Source organism: Anomaloglossus baeobatrachus, chromosome 12, assembly GCF_048569485.1.
Source record: "Anomaloglossus baeobatrachus isolate aAnoBae1 chromosome 12, aAnoBae1.hap1, whole genome shotgun sequence".
Taxonomy (NCBI): domain Eukaryota; kingdom Metazoa; phylum Chordata; class Amphibia; order Anura; family Aromobatidae; genus Anomaloglossus; species Anomaloglossus baeobatrachus.
The window spans coordinates 9,025,804-9,041,234 of record NC_134364.1 but is presented as its reverse complement, the minus strand read 5'-3'; the positions used below and the strand labels follow the sequence as shown (position 1 = coordinate 9,041,234).

Below are 15,431 nucleotides of genomic sequence, written 5' to 3'. Positions count from 1 at the left end.
GGATGGCGGGATGGATGAGCGTGGGTGGATACACGGCGAGAAGGATGGCGGGATGGATGAGCGTGGGTATATACACGGAGAGAAGGATGGCGGGATGGATGAGCGTGGGTGGATACACGGCGAGAAGGATGGCGGGATGGATGAGCGTGGGTGGATACACGGAGAGAAGGATGGCGGGATGGATGAGCGTGGGTATATACACGGAGAGAAGGATGGCGGGATGGATGAGCGTGGGTGGATACACGGCGAGAAGGATGGCGGGATGGATGAGCGTGGGTATATACACGGAGAGAAGGATGGCGGGATGGATGAGCGTGGGTGGATACACGGCGAGAAGGATGGCGGGATGGATGAGCGTGGGTGGATACACGGAGAGAAGGATGGCGGGATGGATGAGCGTGGGTATATACACGGAGAGAAGGATGGCGGGATGGATGAGCGTGGGTGGATGAGTGATGGAAGACATAATGAGAAACGATGGCTGGATGAATGAACAATGGAATGAATGTTTAATAAAGGATGGATGGAAGAATGTTGAATAGTGGAACGATGGCTGGATGAACAATGGAAGGAGGAACAATGGATGATTGAACCATGAATGAATAATGAATGATGGATGGATGAATGAATGTTGCACTGAACACCGGTGCTGCGTGACCGGCTGTGACCTGTCCAGTGTGAAGACCACAAGTCCCAGCATGCTGTGACCGGCTGTGACCTGTCCAATGTGGAGACCACAAGTCCCAGCATGCAGTGACCGGCTGTGACCTGTCCAGTGTGGAGACCACAAGTCCCAGCATGCTGTGACCGGCTGTGACCTGTCCAGTGTGGAGACCACAAGTCACAGCATGCAGTGACCGGCTGTGACCTGTCCAGTGTGGAGACCACAAGTCCCAGCATGCTGTGACCGGCTGTGACCTGTCCAGTGTGGAGACCACAAGTCCCAGCATGCAGTGACCGGCTGTGATATTCTATCATTTCCTTCCGTCTCCTCAGAGAGTCTGATAGATTCTAACAGTGATGAATCGGATTCGGAGCAGTCCGATGTCCCAGAGCTGGACTCTGAGATCGAGCAGGAGACGCAGATGACGTACCGGCGGCAGGTAAATCACTGACCCCCCCCCTCCAGCGTGCTGCGTATCATGCATTGTATAGCGGTATTATATCATGACCGCCAGGTGTCAGGTTTATGATGTGACACACGGCACCAGGTGGCTCAGGATCAGGGCCAGGAGCTGGGTCACAGGCGGTCTCCTTTCTACCTGCAGGCTGCTGCCAGAGCCGTCCCTTTAATAATTCATTATATGTTATTACAAGCTGTTACTGATGTCATCACCAGGGGGCGGGGCTGACAACCTACCACACATGTATACAGGCTGGTTGTCAGCAGTAATAGATGAGCTGGGCTGACAACCTACCACACATGTATACAGGCTGGTTGTCAGCAGTAATAGATGAGCGGGGCTGACAACCTACCACACATGTATACAGGCTGGTTGTCAGCAGTAGTAGATGAGCTGGGCTGACAACCTCCCGCACATGTATACAGGCTGGTTGTCAGCAGTAATAGATGAGCTGCTCTGACAACCTCCCACACATGTATACAGGCTGGTTGTCAGCAGTAATAGATGAGCTGGTCTGACAACCTCCCGCACATGTATACAGGCTGGTTGTCAGCAGTAATAGATGAGCTGCTCTGACAACCTCGCGCACATGTATACAGGCTGGTTGTCAGCAGTAGTAGATGAGCTGGGCTGACAACCTCCCGCACATGTATACAGGCTGGTTGTCAGCAGTAATAGATGAACTGGTCTGACAACCTCCCGCACATGTGTACAGGCTGGTTGTCAGCAGTAATAGATGAGCTGGGCTGACAACCTCCCGCACATGTATACAGGCTGGTTGTCAGCAGTAATAGATGAGCTGCTCTGACAACCTCCCGCACATGTATACAGGCTGGTTGTCAGCAGTAATAGATGAGCTGCTCTGACAACCTCCCGCACATGTGTACAGGCTGGTTGTCAGCAGTAATAGATGAGCTGGGCTGACAACCTCCCGCACATGTATACAGGCTGGTTGTCAGCAGTAGTAGATGAGCTGCTCTGACAACCTCCCACACATGTATACAGGCTGGTTGTCAGCAGTAATAGATGAGCTGCTCTGACAACCTCCCACACATGTATACAGGCTGGTTGTCAGCAGTAATAGATGAGCTGGGCTGACAACCTCCCGCACATGTATACAGGCTGGTTGTCAGCAGTAATAGATGAGCTGCTCTGACAACCTCCCACACATGTATACAGGCTGGTTGTCAGCAGTAATAGATGAGCTGGTCTGACAACCTCCCGCACATGTATACAGGCTGGTTGTCAGCAGTAATAGATGAGCTGGTCTGACAACCTCCCGCACATGTATACAGGCTGGTTGTCAGCAGTAATAGATGAGCTGGTCTGACAACCTCCCGCACATGTATACAGGCTGGTTGTCAGCAGTAGTAGATGAGCTGGGCTGACAACCTCCCGCACATGTATACAGGCTGGTTGTCAGCAGTAATAGATGAGCTGCTCTGACAACCTCCCGCACATGTATACAGGCTGGTTGTCAGCAGTAATAGATGAGCTGCTCTGACAACCTCCCGCACATGTGTACAGGCTGGTTGTCAGCAGTAATAGATGAGCTGGGCTGACAACCTCCCGCACATGTATACAGGCTGGTTGTCAGCAGTAGTAGATGAGCTGCTCTGACAACCTCCCGCACATGTATACAGGCTGGTTGTCAGCAGTAATAGATGAGCTGCTCTGACAACCTCCCACACATGTATACAGGCTGGTTGTCAGCAGTAATAGATGAGCTGCTCTGACAACCTCCCGCACATGTATACAGGCTGGTTGTCAGCAGTAATAGATGAACTGCTCTGACAACCTCCCGCACATGTATACAGGCTGGTTGTCAGCAGTAATAGATGAGCTGCTCTGACAACCTCCCACACATGTATACAGGCTGGTTGTCAGCAGTAATAGATGAGCTGCTCTGACAACCTCCCGCACATGTATACAGGCTGGTTGTCAGCAGTAATAGATGAACTGCTCTGACAACCTCCCGCACATGTATACAGGCTGGTTGTCAGCAGTAATAGATGAGCTGCTCTGACAACCTCCCGCACATGTATACAGGCTGGTTGTCAGCAGTAATAGATGAACTGCTCTGACAACCTCCCGCACATGTATACAGGCTGCTTGTCAGCAGTAGTAGATGAGCTGCTCTGACAACCTCCCGCACATGTATAGAGGCTGGTTGTCAGCAGTAATAGATGAGCTGCTCTGACAACCTCGCGCACATGTATACAGGCTGGTTGTCAGCAGTAGTAGATGAGCTGCTCTGACAACCTCCCGCACATGTATAGAGGCTGGTTGTCAGCAGTAATAGATGAGCTGCTCTGACAACCTCCCGCACATGTATACAGGCTGGTTGTCAGCAGTAATAGATGAGCTGCTCTGACAACCTCCCGCACATGTATACAGGCTGGTTGTCAGCAGTAATAGATGAGCTGCTCTGACAACCTCCCGCACATGTATACAGGCTGGTTGTCAGCAGTAATAGATGAGCTGCTCTGACAACCTCCCACACATGTATACAGGCTGGTTGTCAGCAGTAATAGATGAGCTGGTCTGACAACCTCCCACACATGTATACAGGCTGGTTGTCAGCAGTAATAGATGAGCTGGGCTGACAACCTCCCACACATGTATACAGGCTGGTTGTCAGCAGTAATAGTTGAGCTGGTCTGACAACCTCGCACACATGTATACAGGCTGGTTGTCAGCAGTAATAGATGAGCTGCTCTGACAACCTCCCGCACATGTATAGAGGCTGGTTGTCAGCAGTAATAGATGAGCTGCTCTGACAACCTCCCGCACATGTATACAGGCTGGTTGTCAGCAGTAATAGATGAGCTGCTCTGACAACCTCCCGCACATGTATACAGGCTGGTTGTCAGCAGTAATAGATGAGCTGCTCTGACAACCTCCCGCACATGTATACAGGCTGGTTGTCAGCAGTAATAGATGAGCTGCTCTGACAACCTCCCGCACATGTATACAGGCTGGTTGTCAGCAGTCTGACAACCTCGCGCGCCGCCTCCGGTCTCAGGATTCTTCCTTTTCTTTTTCCAGGTTTATAAAGAAGATCTACCTCAACTTAAAGAGCAATGCAAAGACAAACACAGAAGTGCTTCTTCTAAGAGGAAGGAGCGCGCGCCCGTCAACAGCATCCGCCTGCACTTTGTGCACGGGTAGGCGGTGGTGGTCCACGAGTCATATAGTGAATGTATAGCAGTGCAGTATAGGAGTTGTATAGCGGTGCAGTATAGGAGTTGTATAGCGGTGCAGTATAGGAGTTGTATAGCGGTGCAGTATAGGAGTTGTATAGCGGTGCAGTATAGGAGTTGTATAGCGGTGCAGTATAGGAGTTGTATAGCGGTGCAGTATAGGAGTTGTATAGCGGTGCAGTATAGGAATTGTATAGCGGTGCAGTATAGGAGTTGTATAGCGGTGCAATATAGGAGTTGTATAGCGGTGCAGTATAGGAGTTGTATAGCGGTGCAATATAGGAGTTGTATAGCGGTGCAGTATAGGAGTTGTATAGGGGTGCAGTATAGGAGTTGTATAGCGGTGCAGTATAGGAGTTGTATAGGGGTGCAGTATAGGAGTTGTATAGCGGTGCAATATAGGAGTTGTATAGCGGTGCAGTATAGGAGTTGTATAGCGGTGCAGTATAGGAGTTGTATAGCGGTGCAGTATAGGAGTTGTATAGCAGTGCAGTATAGGAGTTGTATAGCAGTGCAGTATAGGAATTGTATAGCGGTGCAGTATAGGAGTTGTATAGCGGTGCAATATAGGAGTTGTATAGCGGTGCAGTATAGGAGTTGTATAGGGGTGCAGTATAGGAGTTGTATAGCGGTGCAGTATAGGAGTTGTATAGGGGTGCAGTATAGGAGTTGTATAGCGGTGCAATATAGGAGTTGTATAGCGGTGCAGTATAGGAGTTGTATAGCGGTGCAGTATAGGAGTTGTATAGCGGTGCAGTATAGGAGTTGTATAGCGGTGCAGTATAGGAGTTGTATAGCGGTGCAGTATAGGAGTTGTATAGCGGTGCAGTATAGGAGTTGTATAGCGGTGCAGTATAGGAGTTGTATAGGGGTGCAGTATAGGAGTTGTATAGGGGTGCAGTATAGGAGTTGTATAGGGGTGCAGTATAGGAGTTGTATAGCGGTGCAGTATAGGAGTTGTATAGCGGTGCAGTATGGGAGTTGTATAGGGATGCAATATAGGAGTTGTATAGCAGTGCAGTATAGAAGTTGTATAGGGATGCAATATAGGAGTTGTATAGCGGTGCAGTATAGGAGTTTTATAGCGGTGCAGTATAGGAGCTGTATAGCGGTGCAATATAGGAGTTGTATAGCGGTGCAGTATAGGAGTTGTATAGCGGTGCAGTATAGGAGTTGTATAGCGGTGCAGTATAGGAGTTGTATAGCGGTGCAGTATAGGAGTTGTATAGCGGTGCAGTATAGGAGTTGTATAGCGGTGCAGCACAGCAGTTGGAAGTCTGAGTGCGACCTCCGCTGTTCCTGCAGGTATCGGGGCTACGACTGCCGGAGCAACCTCTTTTACACCCAGACGGGGGAGATCGTTTACCACGTTGCGGCCATCGGAGTGGTGTATAACCGGCAGCAGAACACGCAGAGGTTTTATTTGGGCCACACGGATGATATTCTCTGCCTGGCCATTCACCCCCTGAAGGATTATGTAGCCACCGGTCAGGTACGTTCTGTTCCCGGGTTTGATAAAACACCCAGTTATTGGGAGCTTTAGGAGCAGCAGACTGGCTCTGAGCGGCGGCAAATCTCCAGCAGAATGGACACTAGTGATGGATCTGGCGGCAGCTGCCGGACACGGTGTATGGTGTTACCTATGAATGTGAGAGCGGGGGAGGGGACGCAGCATCTGACAACTCTGCTTTCATGTCTGGCAGGTGGGAAGAGACAGCACCGTCCACATCTGGGACTGCGAGACAATCAAACCTCTGTCAGTGCTGAAGGGACATCACCAGTTCGGGGTGTGCGCCGTGGACTTCTCAGGTGACGGCACAAAATCTGCCATACAGGTTAAAGGGACGGCGGCCGAAAATCTCTCATACAGGTTAAAGGGACGGCGGCACAAAATCTCCCATACAGGTTAAAGGGACGGCAGCAGAAATTCTCCCATACAGGTTAAAGGGACGGCGGCACAAAATCTCCCATACAGGTTAAAGGGACGGTGGCACAAAATCTCCCATACAGGTTAAAGGGACGGCGGCACAAAATCTCCCATACAGGTTAAAGGGACGGCGGCCGAAAATCTCCCATACAGGTTAAAGGGACGGCGGCCGAAAATCTCCCATACAGGTTAAAGGGACGGCGGCAGAAAATCTGCCATACAGGTTAAAGGGACGGCGGCAGAAAATCTCCCATACAGGTTAAAGGGACGGCAGCAGAAAATCTGCCATACAGGCTAGAGGGACGGTGGCAGAAAATCTCCCATACAGGTTAAAGGGACGGTGGCAGTAAATCTCCCATACAGGTTAAAGGGAAGGCGGCAGAAAATCTCCCATACAGGTTAAAGGGACGGTGGCAGAAAATCTCCCATACAGGTTAAAGGGATGGCGGCAGAAAATCTCTTATACAGGTTAAAGGGAAGGCGGCAGAAAATCTCCCATACAGGTTAAAGGCACTGCGATTAGTCTACTGTAATCTTCATATAATTAACGGCTCTGCAACTTTCTGATAAACTTTGTGTTTTATTATTTTCTCTGCTTGCTGTCAGTGACTGGAAACATAGATCTAGTATCAGTCTAAGCCTTAAGCTGGGTTTACACACTGCAACGTCGCAAAGTACATCGCTGTAACGTCACCGGTTTTGTGACGTAACAGCGACCTCCCTAAGTCTCTGCTAAGTCTCTGGTGAGTTGTCAAACAGGCAAACCTGGCCAACAACGCAACAGCGATCCGGACCTGCAGAGCGACCTAGCTGGTTGTTGGGGACGTTGATAAGCAGCTTTTTGAAAGGGAAGTTGCTTACAAAGTCGCTGCAAAGTCTTCACACACTGAAACTTTCCAGCGATGCATGCTGCACAGCGGGAAACAAAGGACCTAGGAATGGTCCTGAACGATTTGTAACGATTACAACTTCACAGCAGGGGCCAGGAGCTGATGTGTGTCACACACTGCAACATCGCAAACAACATCGCTATTGCGTCACAAAACCGGTGACGTTACAGCGATATCGTTTGAGATGTTGCAGTGTGTAAACCCAGCTTAATGCCAAACCTGATGAGATCCCAAACTGCCCCTAAACTATCTCATACCCTAAGACTAAGTTCACACTTCACAATGTAATCATCCATTAGGACAGATCCAATGACAGTGACCGAGAAAGCTGCAGAACTTTTTCTTATCTGATGATCCCACTTTCTTTCCTGGAGACGGCGCCGGCCCTTTAATTCATGTCTTTGCCGCTAGTTGTTTTCTGTTGTGTGTCTCTCATTAGTATTAAACACCCGGGAAGCGCGTGGTTACATATAATGTAGCGGGGTTTGGTGCGTGGTTACATATAATGTAGCGGGGTTTGGTGCATGGTTACATATAATGTAGCGGGGTTTGGTGCGTGGTTACATATAATGTAGCGGGGTTTGGTGCATGGTTACATATAATGTAGCGGGATTTGGTGCGTGGTTACATATAATGTAGCGGGGTTTGGTGCATGGTTACATATAATGTAGCGTGGTTTGGTGCGTGGTTACATATAATGTAGCGGGGTTTGGTGCGTGGTTACATATAATGTAGCGGGGTTTGGTGCATGGTTACATATAATGTAGCGGGGTTTGGTGCGTGGTTACATATAATGTAGCGGGGTTTGGTGCATGGTTACATATAATGTAGCGGGGTTTGGTGCGTGGTTACATATAATGTAGCGGGGTTTGGTGCGTGGTTACATATAATGTAGCGGGGTTTGGTGCGTGGTTACATATAATGTAGCGGGGTTTGGTGCGTGGTTACATATAATGTAGCGGGGTTTGGTGCGTGGTTACATATAATGTAGCGGGGTTTGGTGCGTGGTTACATATAATGTAGCGGGGATTGGCGTGGGGTTACATACAGTGCCTACAAGTAGTATTCAACCCCCTGCAGATTTATCAGGTTTACACATTCGGAATAACTTGGCATTGTGACATTTGGACTGTAGATCAGCCTGGAAGTGTGAAATGCAGCAAAAAAGAATGTTATTTCTTTTTTTATTTTTTTTTTAAATTGTGAAAAGTTTATTCAGAGAGTCATTTATTATTCAACCTCTCAAACCACCAGAATTCTGTTTGGTTCCCCTAAAGTATTAAGAAGTATTTCAGGCACAAAGAACAATGAGCTTCACATGTTTGGATTAATTATCTCTTTTTCCAGCCTTTTCTGACTAATTAAGACCCTCCCCAAACTTGTGAACAGCACTCATACTTGGTCAACATGGGAAAGACAAAGGAGCATTCCAAGGCCATCAGAGGGTATGTGCGCACGTTGCTTTTTACCTGCTTTTTACCTGCTTTTTTGCTGCTTTTTCTTCTGCGCTGTTTAATGCCAAAATGGATGTGTTCTTCTATTCAAGCAAAGTCTATGGGAATTTGGGTTTCTTGTTCACACTATGTTGTTCAAAATCCTGCTTTTTTGAGGCAGAACTTTGGTCAAAAACTCAGCTTTTCAAAGAAGCAACATGTCAATTGTTTTTGCCATTTGGGTTTTGCACTGCAAAGCTGAGTTTTTGACCAAAGTTCTGCCACAAAAAGGCAGCATTTTGAACAACATAGTGTGAACAAGAAACCCAAATTCCCATAGACTTTGCTTGAATAGAAGAACACATCCATTTTGGCATTAAACAGCGCAGAAGAAAAAGCAGCAAAAAAGCAGGTAAAAAGCAGGTAAAAAGCAACGTGCGCACACACCCAGAGACAAGATCGTGGAGGGTCACAAGGCTGGCAAGGGGTACAAAACCCTTTCCAAGGAGTTGGGCCTACCTGTCTCCACTGTTGGGAGCATCATCCGGAAGTGGAAGGCTTATGGAACTACTGTTAGCCTTCCACGGCCTGGACAGCCTTTGAAAGTTTCCTCCCGTGCCGAGGCCAGGCTTGTCCGAAGAGTCAAGGGTAACCCAAGGACAACAAGGAAGGAGCTCCGGGAAGATCTCATGGCAGTGGGGACATTGGTTTCAGTCAATACCATAAGTAACATACTCCACCGCAATGGTCTCCGTTCCAGACGAAGCGTCATGTCAAGGCTCGTCTACAGTTTGCTCATGATCACTTGGAGGACTCTGAGACAGACTGGTTCAAGTTTTTCTGGTCTGATGAGACCAAGATCGAGATCTTTGGTGCCAACCACACACGTGACGTTTGGAGACTGGATGGCACTGCATACGACCCCAAGAATACCATCCCTACAGTCAAGCATGGCGGTGGCAGCATCATGCTGTGGGGCTTTTTCTCAGCCAAGGGGCCTGGCCATCTGGTCCGCATCCATGCGAAGATGGATATCACGGCCTACCTGGAGATTTTGGCCAAGAACCTCCGCTCCTCCATCAAGGATCTTAAGATGGGTCGTCATTTCATCTTCCAACAAGACAACGACCCAAAGCACACAGCCAAGAAAACCAAGGCCTGGTTCAAGAGGGAAAAAATCAAGGTGTTGCAGTGGCCTAGTCAGTCTCCTGACCTTAACCCAATTGAAAACATGTGGAAGGAGCTCAAGATTAAAGTCCACATGAGACACCCAAAGAACCTAGATAACTTGGAGAAGATCTGCATGGAGGAGTGGGCCAAGATAACTCCAGAGACCTGTGCCGGCCTGATCAGGTCTTATAAAAGACGATTATTAGCTGTAATTGCAAACAAGGGTTATTCCACAAAATATTACACCTAGGGGTTGACTAATAATTGACCCACACTTTTATGTTGAAAATTTATTAAAATTTAACTGAGCAACATAACTTGTTGGTTTGTAAGATTTATGCATCTGTTAATAAATCCTGCTCTTGTTTGAAGTTTGCATCTTATCAAACCTGCTAAATCTGCAGGGGGTTGAATACTACTTGTAGGCACTGTATAAAGTAGCGGGGATTGGCGTAGGGTTATATATAATGTAGCGGGGATTGTCGTGTGGTTTTATATAATGTAGCGGGGATTGGCGTAGGGTTATATATAATGTAGCGGGAATTGGCGTGTGCGGTTTTATATAATGTAGCGGGGATTGGCGAGTGGTTACATATAATGTAGCGGGGATTGGCGTGGGGTTTTATATAATGTAGCGGGGATTGGCGTAGGGTTATATATAATGTAGCGGGGATTGGCGTGTGCGGTTTTATATAATGTAGCGGGGATTGGCGAGTGGTTACATATAATGTAGCGGGGATTGGCGTGGGGTTTTATATAATGTAGCGGGGATTGGCGTGGGGTTTTATATAATGTAGCGGGGATTGGCGTGTGCGGTTTTATATAATGTAGCGGGGATTGTCGTGTGGTTTTATATAATGTAGCGGGGATTGGCGTGCGGTTTTATATAATGTAGCGGGGATTGGCGTGTGCGGTTTTATATAATGTAGCGGTGATTGGCGTGCGGTTTTATATAATGTAGCGAGGATTGGCGTGCGGTTTTATATAATGTAGCGGGGATTGGCGTGTGCGGTTTTATATAATGTAGCGGTGATTGGCGTGCGGTTTTATATAATGTAGCGGGGATTGGCGTGCGGTTTTATATAATGTAGCGGGGATTGAAGTGCGGTTTTATATAATGTAGCGGGGATTGGTGCGTGCGGTTTTATATAATGTAGCGGGGATTGGCGTGCGGTTTTATATAATGTAGCGGGGATTGGCGTGCAGTTTTATATAATGTAGCGGGGATTGGCGTGCGGTTTTATATAATGTAGCGGGGATTGGCGTGCGGTTTTATATAATGTAGTGGGGATTGGTGCGTGCGGTTTTATATAATGTAGCGGTGATTGGCGTGCGGTTTTATATAATGTAGTGGGGATTGGTGCGTGCGGTTTTATATAATGTAGCGGGGATTGGCGTGCGGTTTTATATAATGTAGCGGGGATTGGCGTGCGGTTTTATATAATGTAGTGGGGATTGGTGCGTGCGGTTTTATATAATGTAGCGGGGATTGGCGTGCGGTTTTATATAATGTAGTGGGGATTGGTGCGTGCGGTTTTATATAATGTAGCGGGGATTGGCGTGCGGTTTTATATAATGTAGCGGGGATTGGCGTGCGGTTTTATATAATGTAGCGGGGATTGGTGCGTGCGGTTTTATATAATGTAGCGGGGCTTGGCGTGCGGTTTTATATAATGTAGCGGTGATTGGCGTGCGGTTTTATATAATGTAGCGGGGCTTGGCGCGTGCGGTTTTATATAATGTAGCGGGGCTTGGCGTGTGCGGTTTTATATAATGTAGCGGGGATTGGCGTGCGGTTTTATATAATGTAGCGGTGATTGGCGTGCGGTTTTATATAATGTAGCGGGGCTTGGCGCGTGCGGTTTTATATAATGTAGCGGGGATTGGCGTGCGGTTTTATATAATGTAGCGGTGATTGGCGTGCGGTTTTATATAATGTAGCGGGGCTTGGCGCGTGCGGTTTTATATAATGTAGCGGGGCTTGGCGCGTGCGGTTTTATATAATGTAGCGGGGATTGTCGTGTGGTTTTATATAATGTAGCGGGGATTGGCGTGCGGTTTTATATAATGTAGCGGGGATTGGCGTGTGCGGTTTTATATAATGTAGCGGTGATTGGCGTGCGGTTTTATATAATGTAGCGGGGATTGGCGTGCGGTTTTATATAATGTAGCGGGGATTGGCGTGTGCGGTTTTATATAATGTAGCGGTGATTGGCGTGCGGTTTTATATAATGTAGCGGGGATTGGCGTGCGGTTTTATATAATGTAGCGGGGATTGAAGTGCGGTTTTATATAATGTAGCGGGGATTGGCGTGCGGTTTTCTATAATGTAGTGGGGATTGGTGCGTGCGGTTTTATATAATGTAGCGGTGATTGGCGTGCGGTTTTATATAATGTAGCGGGGATTGGCGTGCGGTTTTATATAATGTAGCGGGAATTAGCGCGTGCGGTTTTATATAATGTAGCGGGGATTGGTGCGTGCGGTTTTATATAATGTAGCAGGGCTTGGCGTGCGGTTTTATATAATGTAGCGGTGATTGGCGTGCGGTTTTATATAATGTAGCGGGGCTTGGCGCGTGCGGTTTTATATAATGTAGCGGGGATTGGCGTGCGGTTTTATATAATGTAGCGGGGATTGGCGTGCGGTTTTATATAATGTAGCGGGGCTTGGCGCGTGCGGTTTTATATAATGTAGCGGGGCTTGGCGCGTGCGGTTTTATATAATGTAGCGGGGATTGGCGTGCGGTTTTATATAATGTAGCGGTGATTGGCGTGCGGTTTTATATAATGTAGCGGGGCTTGGCGCGTGCGGTTTTATATAATGTAGCGGGGATTGGCGTGCGGTTTTATATAATGTAGCGGTGATTGGCGTGCGGTTTTATATAATGTAGCGGGGATTGGCGCGTGCGGTTTTATATAATGTAGCAGGGCTTGGCGCGTGCGGTTTTATATAATGTAGCGGGGCTTGGCGCGTGCGGTTTTATATAATGTAGCGGGGCTTGGCGCGTGCGGTTTTATATAATATAGCGGGGCTTGGCGCGTGCGGTTTTATATAATGTAGCGGGGATTGGCGTGTGCGGTTTTATATAATGTAGCGGTGATTGGCGTGCGGTTTTATATAATGTAGCGGGGATTGGCGTGCGGTTTTATATAATGTAGCGGGGATTGGCGTGTGCGGTTTTATATAATGTAGCGGTGATTGGCGTGCGGTTTTATATAATGTAGCGGGGATTGGCGTGCGGTTTTATATAATGTAGCGGGGATTGGCGTGTGCGGTTTTATATAATGTAGCGGTGATTGGCGTGCGGTTTTATATAATGTAGCGGGGATTGGCGTGCGGTTTTATATAATGTAGCGGGGATTGAAGTGCGGTTTTATATAATGTAGCGGGGATTGGCGTGCGGTTTTCTATAATGTAGTGGGGATTGGTGCGTGCGGTTTTATATAATGTAGCGGGGATTGGTGCGTGCGGTTTTATATAATGTAGCAGGGCTTGGCGTGCGGTTTTATATAATGTAGCGGTGATTGGCGTGCGGTTTTATATAATGTAGCGGGGCTTGGCGCGTGCGGTTTTATATAATGTAGCGGGGATTGGCGTGCGGTTTTATATAATGTAGCGGGGATTGGCGTGCGGTTTTATATAATGTAGCGGGGCTTGGCGCGTGCGGTTTTATATAATGTAGCGGGGATTGGCGTGCGGTTTTATATAATGTAGCGGTGATTGGCGTGCGGTTTTATATAATGTAGCGGGGCTTGGCGCGTGCGGTTTTATATAATGTAGCGGGGCTTGGCGCGTGCGGTTTTATATAATGTAGCGGGGATTGGCGTGCGGTTTTATATAATGTAGCGGTGATTGGCGTGCGGTTTTATATAATGTAGCGGGGCTTGGCGCGTGCGGTTTTATATAATGTAGCGGGGATTGGCGTGCGGTTTTATATAATGTAGCGGTGATTGGCGTGCGGTTTTATATAATGTAGCGGGGATTGGCGCGTGCGGTTTTATATAATGTAGCGGGGATTGGTGCGTGCGGTTTTATATAATGTAGCGGGGCTTGGCGTGCGGTTTTATATAATGTAGCGGGGATTGGCGTGCGGTTTTATATAATGTAGCGGTGATTGGCGTGCGGTTTTATATAATGTAGCGGGGATTGGTGCGTGCGGTTTTATATAATGTAGCAGGGCTTGGCGCGTGCGGTTTTATATAATGTAGCAGGGCTTGGCGCGTGCGGTTTTATATAATGTAGCGGGGCTTGGCGCGTGCGGTTTTATATAATATAGCGGGGCTTGGCGCGTGCGGTTTTATATAATGTAGCGGGGATTGGCGCGTGCGGTTTTATATAATGTAACGGGATCGTCTCTTGCTGGATAGCCACTTTCTTCTTATTCCGGGGACGTCTCCTCTGCCGGATACATTACATCTCTGCACACATTTGCAGTCAGTTCTCTTACCCTCCTCGTGTCGGGGATTCAGGGAAAACGTTTTATTTTACTGGTAACAAAGGTGCGAACTGTGAACAGCAGCGATCAGAGCGAGGAAGACGCAGAGGTGAAGCGTTACAATGTGTCAGGAGAGCTCTGATAGATTGTGTTCTCAGGAACCTCCTAAATAGAGCCCCATAATGCACACTCCATAATGCACACTCCATAATGCACACTCCATAATGCACACTCCATAATGCACACTCCATAATGGCGCCCCATATACTGCCTCCCGGATACCACCATGGAGGTGAACGGGAGCGACGTCATCAAATGGTTACTACAGGTGATGACAGTATCTCACCAAATGGACGTCACCACAATCACAAGACTGTATACTGTCAACAATCCTCATCTATATCCAGTGCTGAGGCTGCCATAGATTGTCAGCTCTGGGGTCTAGACTATTGCTCTATTACAATGGTTCATATCTTTTATCTCTCAGTATGAGATTAGATCATAAGCTCTTGGTCAAAATATCTGAGGGATAGATAGATAGATAGATAGATAGAGGAATAGATAGATAGAGGGATAGATAGGTAGATAGAGGGATAGATAGATAGAGGGATAGATAGATAGATATAGGGATAGATAGATAGAGGGATAGATAGATAAATATAGGGATAGATAGAGGGATAGATAGATAGAGGGATAGATAGATAAATATAGGGATAGATAGATAGAGGGATAGATAGATAGATAGATAGATAGAGGGATAGATAGAGGGATAGATAGATAGAGGGATAGATAGAGGGATAGATAGATAAATATAGGGATGGATAGATAGATAGAGGGATAGATAGATAGATATAGGGATAGATAGATAGAGGGATAGATAGATAGATAGAGGGATAGATAGATAGATATAGGGATAGATAGATAGATAGAGGGATAGAGGAATAGATAGAGGGATAGATAGATAGATAGATAGAGGGATAGATAGAGGGATAGATAGATAGAGGGATAGATAGATAGATATAGGGATAGATAGATAGAGGGATAGATAGATAGATAGAGGGATAGATAGATAGATAGAGGGATAGATAGATAGATAGATAGAGGAATAGATAGAGGGATAGATAGATAGATAGATAGATAGATAGAGGGATAGATAGATAGAGGGATAGATAGAGGGATAGATAGATAGATAGAGGGATAGATAGATAGATAGATAGATAGATAGATAGATAGAGGGATAGATAGAGG

General features: G+C 47.3%; 1 protein-coding gene across 3 annotated transcripts in view; it reads left to right on the top strand.

Moving 5' to 3' along the window:
- Positions 1-15,431, top strand: part of EML5 (EMAP like 5) — a 209,534-nt gene that overhangs the window by 128,972 nt on the left and 65,131 nt on the right. For all 3 annotated transcript variants that reach the window (XM_075330633.1, XM_075330632.1, XM_075330634.1), the window contains exons 12-15: positions 997-1,103; positions 4,173-4,291; positions 5,633-5,819; positions 6,031-6,136. In XM_075330633.1, the coding sequence (XP_075186748.1) occupies positions 997-1,103; positions 4,173-4,291; positions 5,633-5,819; positions 6,031-6,136 (519 nt within the window). The remainder of the gene's footprint in view (positions 1-996; positions 1,104-4,172; positions 4,292-5,632; positions 5,820-6,030; positions 6,137-15,431) is intronic.